The 18,327-nt window shown below is 46.9% G+C and overlaps 1 protein-coding gene across 1 annotated transcript in view; it reads left to right on the forward strand.

Moving 5' to 3' along the window:
* Stau2 (staufen double-stranded RNA binding protein 2) overlaps nt 1–10,461 on the forward strand; it is a 300,509-nt gene extending 290,048 nt beyond the window's left edge. The window contains exons 12-13 of the mRNA XM_026786800.1: nt 8,175–8,263; nt 9,364–10,461. Of these exons, the coding sequence (XP_026642601.1) occupies nt 8,175–8,263; nt 9,364–9,457 (183 nt within the window). The 3' untranslated portion in view covers nt 9,458–10,461. The remainder of the gene's footprint in view (nt 1–8,174; nt 8,264–9,363) is intronic.
* Nucleotides 10,462–18,327: the final 7,866 nt, after the last annotated feature.

An 18,327-nucleotide genomic window follows, 5' to 3' on the forward strand; every position in this document is an offset into this window, starting at 1 on the left:
CTCAGACAGTCGCTCAGCTGTGTTCAGAACCCATGGACACAGTCCTCAGACAGGCAACGCTGCACCTGCCTGGGCTCTGCACTGTCCAGGTCGCAGCTGGCAGATTCCTGTTCTGACACCCTAACCACAAGAAATAGGCAATGGATGGCCAAGTCTCTACTTTAAATGCTTATCTTTAAATAATTCCCCAAATTCTAGAGTCCAAACACCTGTTTAGGAGACTACTGAAAATCCGCACGGCTCTGATCACCCAGCCTCTCATTATTTTTCCCATAACAAGTAATTTTCATCTTAGCAGGCAGACATTCCTCTTTTTCAAGGGCAAGTCTTTTTATAAAGTGCCAATTTTATGGAAATTATCTGAACTAATAGGCTTGTGGAAGGATGAGTGGAAAGCACAGACGAGGGTGAAATTGTCACCAGGAAGGCCAGTAAGGTGCTAACTGAAGCTCAGTTAATTCTCTAATAAAAGGTGACGTCTGAAATGGAGACGATGGAAGGGCCTACCTCAGTGCGAGATGGCCAGAAACACAAAGAAAACAAATAAAGAGAGACAGCTGGGCAGTGGTGGTGCACGCCTTTAATTCCAGCACTTGGGAGACAGGGACAGCTGGATCTCTGTGAGTTCGAACCCAGCCAGCCTGGTCTACAGAGCTAGTTCCAGAACAGGCACCAAAGCTACAGAGAAACCCTGTCTTGAAAAACAAAAAACAAAAGAGAGAGAGAGAGACAGAGACAAGATACGAAACATAATAAAGACTTTCCACAGTAAAGGAGGCTGCCGGGCAGTCTTTATTTTTCCTAAAGAAACTTCTGGTTGGTTTGTTTGTTTGTTTCAGTTATTTAGCTAAGAAGTTAGGAGTCTTCCCCCGAGGATATTTACTTCTAAAAAAGGAGCCTTTCTTCTGACAGGAGTCTGATTTGATTAACTGTGGACTCTCTGAGCAGATCAGCAGTTATGTCTGATCCCCCACAAGAGCTCAGCAGAAGCAGGCACTTTGGGGAGAAACAGCAAAACTAAACAAACCCTGGATGCTTACTTAAATATGAAGGCCTCATTCAGATGGGCAGCTACTATTGACTTGATAGGAGCAGCCTGTTTCTGGGGAAAAGTGACAGAAGCAACGGAAAGAAAAGAATCCATTGGACATCTTGTTCAGAGCTGCACAGACAGCTGCTGTTTAGAAGGCATGGGGGAAAAGTCGCATTTTTCTCGTAAAGACCATTGTGGTCTCCCAGAAGGTGACCTAATGCTGCTGTGTTGTCATTTCATGTTAATCCCTGGACAAGGAAGCAGGAAGAAGGAAAGATGGTGTCTACAATATTTGCTAATTACTAGTTGACAAGAAAGAGAGATAAAGATCGCAAAAATAACTGGAAAGATGTGTCTCCATTCTGGTTCTGTGCACGCGCATGCACATACACACACACACACACACACACACACACACACACACACATCCAGCAGGCAGGCATGGGAAGTATCTCATTGGCATCATGTGTCCGGCATTGCTATAACAACATTCAAAACAAGGGACACATGAGGTGGTAGCAACATCTATTCTAGGATTGTGGGGATTTACTCATAAAACAGTTGTAAAACCTTTGGGGAACAAAAATATCTCTATGTATCTATGCAGATACTTTCCTCTAAAGGAAACACATGCACACGCACACACACATCCATCCACGCACCCCGCCTTGCATTTACGTACCATTCATGTACTTCCCCCACCCACACACCCCTACTATATACCCCACTCACCCTTTCTCCATCCCTCACCACCCCCAACACCTACACATGCGTGTGCGCGTGTACACACACACACACACACACACACACACACACACACACGGCCGAGAAAACAAGAATGAAAATAGGGAACATTTCTCCAGCTTCTTTTCAAACAAAGCTGCAGCAAACCCCCTGGATGTGCTTTTTCTTTCCGGTCCTTGTTTTTTAAGTCATAGAAGAAGTTCGCGGACATAAAGCTGGGGTTTGAGGGTGTAGCTGGTAGGCAGGCTGTGGTCAGAGCCATTAGATGCTGAGTGTGTTTGTTTTGATTTACTGGGGAAACGTTTTCTGACCTTGGAAATGAAATCCTTGAGTTCTCTGTTTGTTTATGGCCAGCGACTTCTGGAGGGCTCTGGTCCTTATTGTTAGTGTATCTTTGAAATCCTGGAATCCACGTCGAGTGGGAAGTTACCCAACTTGGGTTAGCATCCTTCAGGACCCAGAGTTGCCTCTTCCCACGGCTCCCCAGGATTAGTTTACACGTCTCGCAAGGCGTTCATGCTGAGAGGGTGGGTGGCAGGCAGTGGGAGGAGTGCATCTTGTGATCTGTTTACTCTCAGCAAGAAGACAGTTTGGAGCTTGCTCCTTCAGCAGGCTTGATGAGGAAGCCCCAGTACAGGTGGTTTTCTTCTCCCCGTTTCAAAGCTGCCTTCAGTATTATGTATCATGCTTATAATATATTTGGGATTTTTTAAAATAGCTATCTCCAGTAAGTTAACAGTATTTTCAATTAAAATTGCTCAAACCTGAGGGTTTCGTTGATTTTACCATCCTCTGAACGTATTTTGGAAGTGTTTAGATAGGTTTGTGGACCTCTCAGTTTTAGTATTTGTTCATAAAGCTGTATCATTAGCCATTGTTCTCTGAGGTAATTGCTGAGACAAGACGATTGTGAGTTTGATAGTAAGGCTCATTTTGCTTGTTGGGCTCAGCATGAAGCTGAGGTTTGCCGAGAGCCATGTGACTACTCAGGCATTGTTCACGATCTGACTCTAGAGGCAGCTGAGGGTAGAAACAGAAGCTTGCCTATCTCCTTCCATGGGTCTCTTTAATCTGTAAATGCCCTTTCTTGGGAAAGAGTGGGTGATGATTTGGGCGGGGGTGCAGTGGGGAGGGGAGGGACTTCCTGTGATGACTGAGCACTGGGGATGCCAAGACCAGGAGATTGTGAGTTTGAAACCAATCTGGGACTGGATTGCAACTTTCAGGCTCCCTTGGGCTAAGTGGTAAGACCCTATCTCAAAGATAAATAAATAAAATAAAAATGAGGACGATGACAGGAAAGCCCTGCTCTGATCTCACAGTGAATGTCACATAAGTGCAGGAGGAAGCAACTTCGAGAGTTCTGTGAGTGCCTGGAAGAAGAGGTACACCGTGACACACACACACACACACACACACACACACACGCACACGCTCTGCTGCCCTCAGCAGAATGAGCGGCTGTCTGTCTGTACATCACGGTCAGCCTTTGTCCATGCACCTTCGTGACCCTGGCCTCTTACGACTGCAGTAGTCCAGGTGTCCCATAAGCCCAGCAAACCCCAAAGCTGCTCTCCTTCTTGCAGACAATCACAGATGAGAAGTGAAAAGGTTTGTCTGTTTTTCTGAAGAATGAAGACAGGAGGCCAGTGAAGGGAGCAAGATTTGTTACCTTCACAATGTTAGGACATGGAGAATTAAGTTGTCTCATTTGTGGCTTCTGGGTAGTTCTAAGTGACAACATCAGGGCAGTCGGCATTCGGTATTAGCTCCACCTGCGAATGATGCAGGAGCGTTGTGTGTAGCTTTGGAAACAGGACAGCACATTCCTCTTCTAGGGACTGGATTGTGAGAAGCAATGGTAGAATGAGCACAGAAGAGGATTACAAAGGATGCTGGGATAATGGTGCTGATGCTGCAGTAGTGGTGCCGTGGGAAGCAATGCTGACTCTGGGGCGCTGAATGTGAGCACTTTCCAGTTCAGACTAAATACGGTGATGTGGCTCGAACTTGGTCTGGGTTCAAATCTCTGACCTTGCACTTACCGACTGAGTGACCTGAAGCAGGTTACTTGAATTCTTGGCGCCTCCGTTTGCTTATGGGTGAGGTCAACCTAGTGGCTATGATAAGAGTGAGGTCATGCAGGTAAGAGGCCCCATCCTATGACTCCAACCTAATGATGTTCATCAAATGGTAGCTATTACTGTTTATACAGCCAAGATAAATTGTCGCCTTTGCCCTTTGTAAGTTCGGTGAGTCGTGGGCTGAATGAGCTCACTGATGATAAGGAAATGTTACTTGGAAGCCTGTGAGCATACCTGTGGAGGAGAAGCAGTCACGCAAGCGCTCTGGAAGACCGTTGGCAGCATGGATCGAAAGAGCGCACCGCCATCCCAGCCTGCAGGACATTCTTGAAGTGATGACAGGCTGCAGAAGACCCACATGGCACGAGGATAGCGTCATCTGGATGATTTTGCAAGTGCTAAAGCACTATCTCCGTCCTGATGTGAGAGGCGTGCCTTGGCCCTGGGCTTAGAGAGCGGTCACGTGGGTTCTGGCTCCAGACAATGCTGAGCCAGAGTTACCGGAGCAAACAGTGAAAACAGGCTATAGCTAGCCCACAAGGGATTCTTTCCTTAGAGTGGGGTGGAACGCTTGGCTAGCGTGGTGATTTCTGACTAAAACAAAAGTGTAGAAATTTGTGTTTAGTCAAACAGGACCAAGAGATCAGTCACTTTCAAGATTTTCATTCGGCAGGATCACACTGAAAATGAAAATTTCCCGGCATGCAATGGATCGTCTATCGTTCGTTTGGAGGAAATGATAAAAATTAGCATTCTTGACAATAATGTACCTAGTTCACAAATCTGAGTAAGGTAGCTGATCATTTGCTCAAAATGCATTTGCATCTACAAAGACATCTACATCCATCAGGTCACTCCACGAAGTTGGGATGTTTTAGAGTTGGCTTGATCTTTGGAGTGTGGCAGTGTGTGGCCTGGCTCCCCATGCTGCTTTTGCAAGCCCAGGGGAGGGCACACACCCGCAGCTCTGTGCTTAGCCTAGCCGCCCATCAGGACTCCACAGTCCCCAAGGTCTCCTAGGCCAACTGAAGTGACCGATTCCTCTTTATATCTCCCCATCCCGGGGGCAGGAGGAGAGCTGTCCACGGCTGTCTTTGAAGCTTGAGTTTAAGTTTTGAAAGCAGCTGTGTGAAGAAGGTAAATGCTTGCCAGGGGGGTGGGAGGCAGCACACACCTTTAATCCCAGCACTCAGGAGGAAGGGGCCTCTGAGTTGGAGGCCAGCCTAGTCTATAGAGTGAGTTCCAGGACAGCATACGCTACACAGAAAAATCCTGTCTTGGAAAACCGAAAATAGATAAATAAATAACAAAAAAGAAAAAAGATAAAGCAACCCTAAATAAGGTAGGGCCTTGAAGTCACAACGGGGTGTGTTCCTCTGGCTCACAGCTCTGTGGGGGAGCAGAAGCCCCTGAAGGTCCTCCCACTGCTGCCAAAGGCACAGTTTCCCCGGGGAGATAGGAAGCACACCCCAGACTCTCTGAAAACTACCATACTCCAGTTGGGCGGGAACGACACTGCTCACCCGGAGCCCAGCACTAGGGAGGTTGTGAACGGGAAGATGAGAAAGTTCAGAGGAGGCCGTGAGTGTGTCACAGGTCGAAGGGCCACCCTGAGATTTCTAAGACCCCATCTCAAATAAACAAACACCATACAACAGCAACAAAACCCACACGTCATCTTAGGCCTGAAATAGTCCGAGAATGTATAATACAGAAACTATTGAAATGAGGCCCAGTTGTTTTATTAGAATGAAGCATGGTACAGAGATAAAAGCAGCCGAAACCATATATATATACAAACTGCAAAATCTCAGCAGGTAGAATTTATATATTTATGCAAACTTTTATATACCGATATATGTAACAATAATAGTCAAAGAAAAAGAGATCATCAATTTGAGAGGTGAGGCACAGAAGATATTGGAGGGAGGGGACTTGGGAGGATCTGGAGAAGGGAAAGTAATGTAATTATATTTTAATTCAAAATAATTTTAAAATAATTTTAAATAATAATTTTTAAAAGAAAATATGGGAACTGGCCCATACAGGAAGGCTTATATGTTTGCGGTTCCTGAAACACTTCTGTTGGAATAGAAAATTGCCCGTTATGGCTGCATATTGTAATTGTGACTTATGAAACAAAAGAGAAGGACCAAAAAGAAGGGAGACGAATGTTTAAGTTCTACACTAAAGCCTTCACAGACCTGTTCAGCAGCTCCACTCACCGTCTCCCCAAACTAGAAGCGGTCAGGATGGCTCTCAGAAGTGAAGGGGTAAAATAAACTGTGGCACATGCGCACAAAGGGAGTTTACCCGTCTCTAACGACAGGAGACCCTGAAACAGGTTTCAGAGCAGAGCGTTTCAACCTCACGACCTATTGGAAAAGATAAAGCTACTGAAGCAGGAAAAACGTGGGCGCTGTCAGAGATTGGGAGATGAGAATAAATGGGCAAGGCTCGGGATTCCAGAATGGCGTGGCTGTACCGGTGAAGCGGCGTCGTTATGGGTGTCAGAACCTAAGGAAAGCCAGGCACGGTGCTGCACACGCGTCTGTAAGGCAAACATTGTGAGGTGAGCAAGGAAATCAGTATCCTGGCTATTGCTGGAGGTTGAGACCAGCCCCCGTCTCATAAAAAGAAAAGAAACAAAATTAAAGAAAGAGGAATGTTAGTATGGATCTTCCTGACAGGAAGTTTTACTGATACACTGGTATTTGCTGATTAGCGGACACCCCTTGGGCACGCACAAGATCGTAGATGACTGGCATGGAGGGGGAGCGTGGGAACTGTGGAGGTTACCCGCTCAGTTCCTGTAAACCTAAAACTGTGCCCGGCTCAAAAAAAAAAAAAAAAAATCTCAGTCCATTAGTTTAAAATTAACCCATCCCCAAATAATTTCTACATAAAGAAATTTCAAAGAACCCATAGGCCTCGCCAGCTCTTTGGGAAACCGCATGAGTGAGCTCCTTTTTCAAAGGCGGCTGAGAAAACCCAGATGCCCCAAGTGTGAAGCAGCAGGCCTCGCCAAGGTTCAGACATCCTGGACCGCTGACACCTATCTCAGACTCAACAAAACCTTTCTAATGGGGCTTAGGAGGCGGAGTGGGGGGAGGGGAAGAGGCACCAAATTCTTACCCAGAGAATTAACAATTTGGAACACGCACAAGTGTGTCAACGAGCTATGTAGATCTTATCAGCACTGCGTTTTTTGGTGCCTCCCAGCTATTCAGCCAGGCTCCACCAGCCTGTCAGCACCGGCAGTATCCCACGCCTGAGAAGGCCTATCAACACCTCTGGAGGCCCTCTGCTGGGCCAGTCCTGCTAGCCCAGAGCCCACAGGAGAGGGGAGTCTTGCTTTCCATCTCCTCTCAGGGTCCCCTGCACTCTGAGCATAAATGTCTGCTCCCCACTTTGTGGCTTCGCTGGAGCTCCAGGTCCACTAACTTTGAAAAGAAAGCCAAAGACAGAAAACACAATGCCTTTGCTTTTCAAGGAAAAGAATGTACATGGTTTCAGCCATGTGAGGAGAAATTTGGCAAAGTTATCATGGCGGAAGCCTTTTAAGGAACTGTATTTGTAGATGGAACTTAGTGATCTTGCAAAGTTCTAAGAAGGAGAAAGGAGGGCATGCTGCCGACTCCCATCCCGACAATGATCTGACACTGGGTGCACATGTACAAACATGCACATGGGTATGCACACGTGGATAGACATACATATGTATCTAGTGCACTTATTGTAATGGCTTAAGTAAAATGTTGCAGGTCCTCCAGTGGTGGCAATGGGCAGAGGACCATGAGACTATGCCACAGGTCACCCAGTGGGGCAGGCAGCCAGTAGAGGGTCCTGAGACCACGGTAGAAAGAGAGGAGGGGGAAGGGGAGAAGTGGGGAGAAGGGAGAGGCAGAAGCTGCCTCTTCAAGAGAGATGAAAAAAGGAAAAGACTCAGGCTAGAAGCAGAAGGAAGATCTGCCTAGGTCAGGGGGAGTGGGCAGGGCTTGTCTCTTAAGGGGATAGGACAGACCATTACACTATGCCTTGTTCCGCAATGATGAAAACTTTCAAATGTAATTTTGATTAAGAGCATATAAATAAAGCACTGTTGAAAATGACAGTCTTGCCGGGTGGTGGTGGTGGTGCATACCTTTAATCCCAGCACTCAGGAGGCAGAGGCAGGTGGATCTCTGTGTGTTCGAGGCCAGCCTGGTCTACAGAGTGAGTTCCAGTGATGTCTTTGTATCCTGGCTTTCTTCCACAGTCACCTGTTCCTTCTGTGAAAGTCAGTGAATGGTTCTGTTTGTTCTCACTTACAGGCAGCTCTAAGTGCCTTGAAACAGTTTTCTGAACAAGGACTGGAATCAATCGATGGGGCAGTGAACGCTGAAAAAGGCTCCCTTGAAAAGTGAGTAAAACCCTCCGTAGGTGTTTTTGCTCTTGTGGCTGTACGGAAGGTGAGACATGGTAATTGCATGGCTAAAGACAAAGCCAGACAATGATGGCTACACTCTTCACACCTCAGTTAAATACAGAAGAATGAAAACCATGTAGATAGTCCTAATCAACTCTTCTAAAATGTCTGTGGGCATTCTAACCTGTGAGTTAGCCATTGACTCTGCATTTCAAGGCCATGGAGAGAAGCCCTGGTCTTGTTGACTGCAGACAGCTGCACAGCTGGCAGAGGGCCGTTTCCACGACATAATGTCAAGCGTTCTCTCACCAACTTGGTTTTTGAGAAAAAAAAATGGCATTCGCATTTCTTCTAAGAACAACTGACAGAAAACAAAGCAGGATTGAAAGCAGCCCCCACTCCTTTTTTTGCATTTGGCTTTTTATTTTGTTGTCTGGAACATTAACATACCCAGTCACAGAAACAGGGCTGCCAGGGACTACAGCAAACATACACGTAGAATCATTATTTCTGGAAGTCAGCTTATAGCTTTTTATGAGATTTGAACATAAGGTGCTATGGAAATGACTGACTTTGGAGTTTCTCTAGAGACCCAATTTTTACTAGCAAAATGAAAAGTCAACTATATTTGCATAATAGAGTCCAAACACTTTCAAAGCCATAGTAAGAACTGGTGTGATCTCAGAATTCACACGAAAAGATGCCATCGGAATTAAAACACAGAATTTGGGAAGTAAAATGTAGACATGCTGCTCCTATAGTTAAATGAGCATACAAAAGAGCGCAAAACAAAACAAAAAACCAGTATTTGGTCACTTATCTTAAAAGGTAAGAAGAGAGCAAGAAGATAACATTTGGTAAACAGACGTGGCATTTTAGGCTGCCTATAGATTGGCAACCATTTATAAGCTAATTTAATCAAAACCATTTCCACATGATCTCATCAGCAGACCATCTGAGCATAAATATTGTTGCTTCCCTTTAAAATGTCACTCTTGTGGTGACCTTTGCATCCTGTGTGCCATCTGCTAATAAACATGTCTGAAGACGTGCAGCTCCAGACCTCAGCTCTTGTTAACATATTCATCTTTCAGACAAGCCAAGCACCTACGAGAGAAAGCCGACAATAACCAGGCGAACCCGGGCTCCATCACTCAGGACTGCAAGAAATCAAAGTCGGCCATCTAGCAGCTCCCAGAACCCATGGCTGCCACCGCGTCCTTATAAAGCTGTCAGCACGCATGAGGGTGTCTGTGTTCAAGGAAATGAATGACTAGTACCATTGTCTGAGTCTTATGTGTGTGAAGACAACACTATTCTAACACAAGGATAATGTACGGGGTACTGTTTGTTCAACTGGGGGAAAATAAGACTCTGAGCATTTCCCTTGGAACTTGAGATCAGATCATAGCTCCTTTGCCCAGAGGCAGCAGAGATCTGATCCCACTACCAGAGCTTAAAAATAACCATTAATGAAAGGTGTAAGAAACAAGGCTAAAGTTTTGAAATGATTCATAGCCTGGTTTGGGTTGGGTTCTGTCCTTAACGGTTGTTTTGTCGTGGCGATTGTGTCGTTATACTCTCTCGTTTGAAATAATGCTTGACAATTGAGAAATTTAACCAATGATGTGCTGTGGAATGTGATGGTTGTCTTCATATAGTCGTACCGTTTCTCCTCTTATGCAGATATTTGTAACCTTCATCTTGCAAACACACACGCACACACATACACACATGCATATACGAATCACTTTAAGGTGCATTGCACAAAGATGGATGCAAATAACTGTGTTGAGATCGGATCAGATGATTGACTTAAAATATAAAATAATGCTAGGAACAAGTAGTTTCCATGTCTTTCGGGACTTTTAAAGAGGCAAAATGAAACAAAACCAAGCAGTTGTGGGTTTTGCACTACATGACGCCATGAGCCATTGAGGGGGCGTCTTGCCTCTGCACGTCTACCCCGTTGTGGAAATTGTGCCCACCCCCATCTGTGTGTTGTAGTCCCTCACTGTTTGCACCGAGTGTCTTCAGTAACTGCCTCTGGACTCAGGACAGTGAGTAGGATCAAGATAAACACTGTACATGGTGGGGACGGGAAAGCTTGTTGAAGCGTCTAGCTAACCACGCTCTGGTCCAGCATGTCGGAATCCACCGTGGGGCAAATGCAGTAAAGATTTGGTCGGTTTCCGTATGAGTTGTTGTTCTTTCTTTCCTTCCCTCCCTCCCGCCTTTTAAATGCCAGGGCTGTGAAACATGTAGGGAAGGTCACCACCCAGCCTCGCTGTCCTGCCCAGCCGTGGAATTAGAACTGGCTGTTTCTGTGAAACTGCAGGCAAGCCTCCTGGGTGACTGGGCCCTGACTGACGAGGGCCTGGTCCAGCCAGCCACTGTCATCGCGTTGTTCAGGCTTTCTCCTTATTGATTTGCAAACATTGTGCAATGAGAAAACACTATATGGTCTAACTGCTTGGTCCAACCTGACAATAGGAGTAGAATTATGTAAGATTTCACAAGCAAAACCACTACCCATCATGATCTGGCTGACTCACACGCGACTGCAGGATAAACAAACAGCACTATAAGGAAATAACTGCAGGGCTCCTGCTAATGACTCCCATGTGGGGAAGAAGTCTGCCGGCACCGGGAGGGCTGGGTGCCCTTGGAGGAAATGGTCTTGGTTACATAAGGCTGGGTCCCAGTGAAAAGAACAACACGTCTGTAAAGTCGGGGTTCTCAGAAGCGTTTGTTTGGGCACAGTTCTGCTGCCTAATAAGGACATGGGGCCCCCTAACTCATTCCCTTGGCAGCAGGTAGGGCCTTGGCTTTGCTAGCACATTGTCCCTGCGGCTTCAAAGCACCTGGATGGGGTGAGGGGCCCGCGTGAGGACTTCCTGCAGGGCCACCAAAGCATGGTGCTCCCTGCGCAATAAACACTGCCACCTTCTACAGAAAGAGTGAGCTGGGCAGGACTGTGGGAAGGTGGCAAGCTCAAGGGACACAGAACTCCTCAGTTCTCATGGCCCAGGTATCTGAAGCATTTGACCAGAGCTGTCTGACAAGGAGTCGCCCCAGGCTGAATCATGACCAAGCCTGCAGAGCTTTGTCTGTGATGGTGGGAGACTGGCCATTTGCATACATTTTAATTCTGCATCCAAAATCACGCGCCCTCTGTCTTCCAGAACTGCCCAGGAAGAGGCTCTGGAGTATGTTCCTGGAACAGTGGCACTTCCTGTACATCTTTTGATTTTTCTTTCTTTTCCTTTTTTCTCCCCCAGCTGAATTACCAGGGCCTGCATTGGCAAGGCCCGCGGCAGTGCTCAGCTCCACCGCGCAATGTTATATATCATTACAGGGGAAACCATTAAGTAGATTTATTGAGAGAATGTTTCTTCAGCACAAGGAGATCTTTTTGATGAAAAATGGAACTCATTATTCTTTAAAGGCCGCAGATTGACTTATCTCCTTTATCAATTACGGTGTCTGCTTTCAGCTTGTCTCAATCAGCCCAGAGCTTTGTAGTCACTTCCTAGGGCCGAGGCCAATGTGCTGCCCGAAAAAGGGTTGTTTTCACATTTTAATTGGAAATATAATATTGAACCCTGGAACTCCGACTATCTTTTCCACTACCACTTGCCAAAGATCAATGGTGAGACACCACCCGTCAGGCCATGACAAGCATTCCTCCTCTTTCCCAGGGTGACCCTCTAAGAAGCTGTCTGGCGTCCTTCCCGCCAGTATACATTCTGAGTTTTGACCTATTTTGCGCACCATAGAGTGAAAGTAGATGGCTGAAAATTTTAATCTTGGGGCTCGGGAACGGCTCCTTCCGTAAAATGCCTGCTGCGCAAGTGCAAAGACCCGAGTTCTCATCCCCAGCACCCACAGAGACCCTGGGTAGAGCGCCACGCTTCTGTACCCACCCCGCACACCTCACCCCACCTGCGCAAGTGTGAAGACCAGCGTTCTCATCCCCAGCACCCACGGAGAACCTGGGTAGAGCGGCACGCTTCTGTACCCACCCCACACACCTCACCCCACCCCCAGCACTGGGAACACAGAAATGGCAGATGGGTAAAGCTCTCAGCAGGACAGTCTAGCTAAAGTGCTGAGCTCTAAGGTTCAGTGAGAGACTTTGTGTCAAAAAGATAAAGTGGACAGCGATATGACTCTGGCCTCCATGTGCAAATGCTTACATGTACACACGCACACACACATACATAGAGAGAAAGAGGGAGAGGCAGAGAGACACAGACACATACACAGAGAGAGAGAGAGGCAGAGAGAGACAGAGACACACACATACACAGAGATATAGAGACAGAGAAACAGAGACACACACAGACACACAGACAGAGACAGATAGAAGCAGAGACAGAGAGACACACAGAGAGAGAGAGAGAGGCAGAGAGAGATGGAGAGACACAGACACATACACACACACATATACACAGAGAGAAAGACAGAGACAGATAGAAGCAGAGAGAGACAGAGAGACACAGACAAACACACACATACACACACAGACAGAGAGACACACACACACAGAGAAAAAGGCAGAGAGAGACAGAGAGACACAGACACACACATACACAAAGAGAAAGACAGACAGATAGAAGCAGACCCCCACAGACTCACACAGGGACAGAGACAGAGAGACTTAGTTTATTATTCAGAGGCTCTCGGGATTCCTTGGTGACTTTGGAAATGTGTCCAAACCCACATACTGGTGTCTAAATCCTGCAGGGTGTGAATGAGGACGTTAACTGCCCAGAACTTGTTCCGAATCTTCCCTTTTCCAGGTTGGTCCTGAGCTCATGCTCCTCCTCCCTGAGCCTTGGACAGGCTGGGATGACAGGCTTGTGCCATCACACCTAGATTTCCAGAAGTGCATCGTATCTCACCTTAATGTCTTCCCTTGCCCCGTGCACACTTTCTAGAGGGAACGCTCTTTAACCTCACCAACATTCAAAGGCCAGTGTCTCCTGCCTGGAACAGTACTTAATCCAGTAAGTACCCAATATGGAAAGCTGGATACTCCATATGGTAAACACTCAATAAATGTTGACTGATTTAATATGACAGAATATGCTGACTCAGTGGGCTTCCTCCCTGATTGTGTGGGCGATGACCTGATAGAAAAGTCTGGCCCACGTGGCTCGAGCCTCTTGCCTAAGAGACTAAACTTCCAGTTGTCCTTAACATGTAGCCTCACTGAAGTCAATTAACAGCTTCCAGTTTCAGCTTTTCAACGAAAACCTGGGGATAAGAATGTGCAGGAGAGCTGGGTGGTGGTGGCGCACGCCTTTAATCCCAACCTTTTGGAGGCAGAGGCAGGGGGATCTCTGAGTTGGAGGTCAGTCTGATCTACAGAGTGAGTTCCAGGACAGCCAGAGCTGTTACACAAAGAAACTCTGTCTCTAAAAACAAACAAAAACTATGCAGGCATGTTATGTAGGGCCTGGGCAGATAACCCAGTGGTAAAGGCGCTCACCAAGTCTGGTGACCTGAGTTCCATCCTCAGAACCCACATAGTAAAAGGAGAACACTGACTCCTGAAAACTGTCCGCTGACCTCTCCTCTTGGGCTGTGACTGATGTGGACACATGTGCACACCACAAATAAATCCCAGCGCTTGGGAGGCAGAAGAAGGTGCATCTGTGAGTTGGAGGTCAGCCTGGTCTGCAGAGTGAGCTCCAGGACAGCCCCTCCAGAGCTACACAACACAGAGAAACCCTGTCTCAGAAAAAAAGAAAAAATAAATAAGTAAACAAACATAGATGTGTACGTGTAAAAGGTAAACAGCATCCCCACGCATTAGTGGACAGCCAATAGCTTCTTCACCCACTCTAGGGATCTGTCTCCAGACTCTGAATGAACCTCCAGGACCTCATTTTCACACGCATAATGATGATCCCTGAGAAGACTGCAGCTCTAAACTGACCTTCCACAGATTTTGTCTCTAACTGTTATGAAATTTTTATCAAACACTTGGAAGGAGAAAATACCCCTCTCATGTCAGTTAGGATCCTTCCCATTGGACTTAGGATAGGCGAGTAAACTTAGCACTGGGAGATCTGGTCCAAAGCCAGCAGGGAAGTTGCACAGAGCCTACAGGCAATAGTCCAGATGCCAACTGGAGCCGGGAAGTGGAAGGCTAGGTGGGAACGAGGAAGCTCTCCCTGCCTCTCAGTTCTCCCTTCCCTCTCCCTAAATCAGCTCCTGCTTCCTACCCGCACACATTGGAAAACATGGCCAGCAACAGAATCCAAGTATCCAGGCACCTGAAGAAACACAGGCTTTCTCTCTTGACTTCATTCCAGAGTCTTAGGAAGTGCTCGCTACCCCAGCTGGCCCATCTTGGCCCAGCAGCTTGCCCTTGGTTTATTTTGTGAGACGATGACTGTCCCTCCCGGTGGAGTGATCATCAGAGAAGACAGCACCACTGTTCAGGGACACAACCCAACCCAAGGCTGCCTCAGCTCTCTCCCACAGTTCCCAGGGAGGTTAGGCTCGTCGTTATCTAAGTAGTCGACGGTGAAGCTTAAATACCTGACTAACATTCCCCCAGATGTCACAGGCAGCTTCCAACTCTGTGAAGGTTGCAGTGTTTTTGCTTGGTTGTGTTTAATCCTTTCAGTCTCTAGTTTCAAGGCTCTCCTGAACCGCAAAGTATCCGGAATGAGTCATAAAACTACCTAGAGCGAAAAGGAAAACATTAGCAGTGACCTTAAATTAGCGCATTTTAAATAAGCCTCCTTTCCTTCAGCTCGAACACTAATTAGGGAGCGGGGCAAGGCAGCAGCAGCATGGTCGTCCATCCTGGTCTCTACCCCTCAGAAAATGCACGACAGCTCCCCGGCCTTTGTTTTCCTGAGGTTTTGAGCTGAAGGGAAGGTTGGGTCAACAACTGAGATGAGGAGACACAGAAGCAGTCTTGGTTTTATTTTCTTGCAAACTTTGCTCAGAGATGTTCAGGGAATGGAAGAGACTCGGTTACTTGGGTGAGTAGGAGACAGACAATAGAAAGAATCGGAAATCTAGACTGCAAACTAAAGCGCCTGCCTTGGGGAAGAGTGAGGAAACGTGATGCTCCGGAGGAGGCTAAGAGAACGGACAAGTCCATCTTCTCATCTGCCTCAGGAATGGACAGTACAAACTCTCCCTTCTCCTCTTGAGCCTCCTGCGAACCTCCCACATGGAGTCATTTTCCAGAGCGATCCTTAGCCACTGGTTCTACCTCTTTCTCTGATGCAGAGCAAGGAATAAAGTCCACCTTCATCGACTCGATGAGATTTGTAATCACCCAGCTTTGGCAAAGACCCAAAGAGAACCTCGTCTGTGAATTTCTGAGCGTAGGAAAATCAGAAGTCAGTTACTGCTAGAGTCCACTCAACATAACACACAGCAGCTCTTCATAAACAGCTCACTACAGCTGCTTTCTCCTGGACCGAGGGCCAGAACCTGGGAGTCTGTGAATACAACTCGCCCTCTAGTATATTTCCAGCTTTCCCTATTTCTCAACCAACAAATATGGACGAAGGCTCCATCTTTGAATTAGTCCTAGAGGCAACCCAAATTAAGTCTAAAGTCCCTACCCCAAATTTTCCAACCGGGAAGATAAAACAGAATCAAGATAAAGGGAGAAAATGCAAGAGGCTAGAAACAGACACACTTTAGGAGGAAAAGAACCCATGTCAGCTTCTGCTCCTGCAGGGTTTATGGAAGCAGTGGGGAGACTCAGGCCAATGATCACAAGTTTAGTACTAAAGGCCTTCTACCCTCTGGGCCTGTTTCTCATAAGGTAGGGCTTGGCTTGACCAACTCTAACCAAGATGCTGTAGGAATCCACTCTGGATGTTTTTCCCTGGGTGTAAATCCTTGTGAACACTGAGGTTTTCTCAGCATCAACCCTTCCATTGCCACCGCTTCTGCCTCCAGCCTGTCCAGCTGTGGACAGGTTTCTTCTTCAGCCACCACCAAAGACGCACGTCTGGGTCCTGATAAGAGTTGGCGGTCTGGAGTTCCATTCCTATCACCTACAGGTAGCTCAGCTGCCTGCGATTCTATTCTTTCGGCCTCTGCAGGCACCTGCAGGTACATGCACAAACCTACACTCACACACATGTCCTGAAAACATAAGATAAAAGGGTCGAGTCGGGCAGCGGGAGTCAGATTACCTTTATTCCGCTCTTAGCCTTTCCACTCAGACTCTAGAGGTGTGAAGTAACCTTAACTTCTCCTAGCCGCCCTTCCCTCGGCTATAAAACTAGGGCAGCGGTGTGGTTCTATAGATTAAGTAAATTAGTTCTGTGAGTCAATACATCCAAAGTGTCTTGAGCTATATGTGGCCCAGAGAAAGCGCTCATAAACATGACTTACGATTGGCCAAAAGACATCAATGAATTAATCAATAAGTATTGATCAACTACTGTGTGCCAGAAATTATAACTAGGTGCTCAGAAGAGAGAGGACCAGGATGAATAAGCCCATCACTATTTTGTATCACAGAATTTTGGTCTCTTAAACATAATCATAAAACACACAAATAGATCTTACAACAAATTGGATGTTCTCAAAGACCCAGGGCAGGGAGCGTTTTCAGAACACCCCCTTGCGTCTCCTGCCCATCCATCTTCCACCTAGACAAATGCCTGTGGCTCCCAGGGCCTCTCAGATCGGTGTGAGAATGGCCCATAGGTGAGACCACCTTTCTCACAAAGGGATCCCACATTCCCCACACACCTGCCTTACCTCCTTCACCCGTGGGGGAGGTGAGGGAAGATGGTTAAAACCTGACAGAAACCTGGCAGGCAGGCATCGTCCCTGGAGGTGGGAAGGTGCCTCTGAAACGTCGGGTTTAAGCTGGCCACGGTGCTGTGTGTCCACACAGGGTAGGACGGACCATCCAGACTCTTGATTTGGAGAGTGGGGCGAGAGGCAATGGGTTTAGTGCTAGACTTACTGAGGCAGGGGCTGAAGTATGGCTGCCCAGGAGAGAGAGTGCTGTAAGCAATGAACACCTGGGTTAATAAACTTCCTCTAGATGAGAGGTTCTCCTCCTGCGGGTCGAGACCCCTTTGGGTGGTCACATATCAGACATTACATTATGATTTATAACAGTAGCAACATTACAGTTATGAAGTAGCAACAAAATAATTTTAGGGTCGGGAATCACCACACCATGCGGAACTGTGTTAAAGCATCATAGCATTAGGAAGGGTGAGAGCCTCTCCTCCAGATGATTTCAGACTCAAGAAAAGCAAAGGCTAAGGGCGAATCTTTGGGAAACAGCCACGCTGAAGGAAGGGGCAGGCTGAAGAGAGGTGCTTGTGAAGGGCTTGAGAAGGAACTGGAGTAGTAGGAAGAAGCCGGCAGAGGGGGGATGTTCAAAAGCAGAGTGATTGGCTGGAGCAGGTAGGGAGACAGCCCATCAGCAGCCATGTCAGGGGCCGTTTAACGGACAATAAATGTCCATTCTTTTTAGCTAGCATACAAACTAATTGGTTATAACATTTCATACACATATCGTATATTACTCATAGTCATCACCCCACCAACCATCTACATCACCTTCTTCCCTTTGCAGGTTCCCTTCCTCTCCCTTCTGCCCTAATATGTTTTTTTGTTGTTGTTTGTGTGTGTGTGTGTGTGTGTGTGTGTGTGTGTGTGTGTGTGTGTGTATGGGGTCTTGTTGTATAGGTCTTGCTGGCTTCGAACTCACAATCCTTCTGCCTCTACCTTGCAGACCACTTTTGACATTCTTGTTTAGGAAAGTGGAAAGGGAGATTCCAGGAAGGGAGTTTGATTCTCCTTTTGGAGAACTAGATGGCTCCTCCATCACAGCCCTAATTCTAGTATCTTCTAAACACAGGACATCCTGCTGAGGCAGATATAAAGACTATCATTATGTAACTATCTCTTCCAAATTGGACCTTTCCCTCCTGGAGGTAGCAGGCTGGCTTGGAAGACTTCAGAAACCAACAATAGGTATGGGGGAGACTGCTCAGCTGGTAAAGTGCCTGCTGCACAAACATTGAGTATCTGCTCATTGT

Source organism: Microtus ochrogaster, linkage group LG5 (genome assembly GCF_000317375.1).
Source record: "Microtus ochrogaster isolate Prairie Vole_2 linkage group LG5, MicOch1.0, whole genome shotgun sequence".
NCBI classification, from domain to species: domain Eukaryota; kingdom Metazoa; phylum Chordata; class Mammalia; order Rodentia; family Cricetidae; genus Microtus; species Microtus ochrogaster.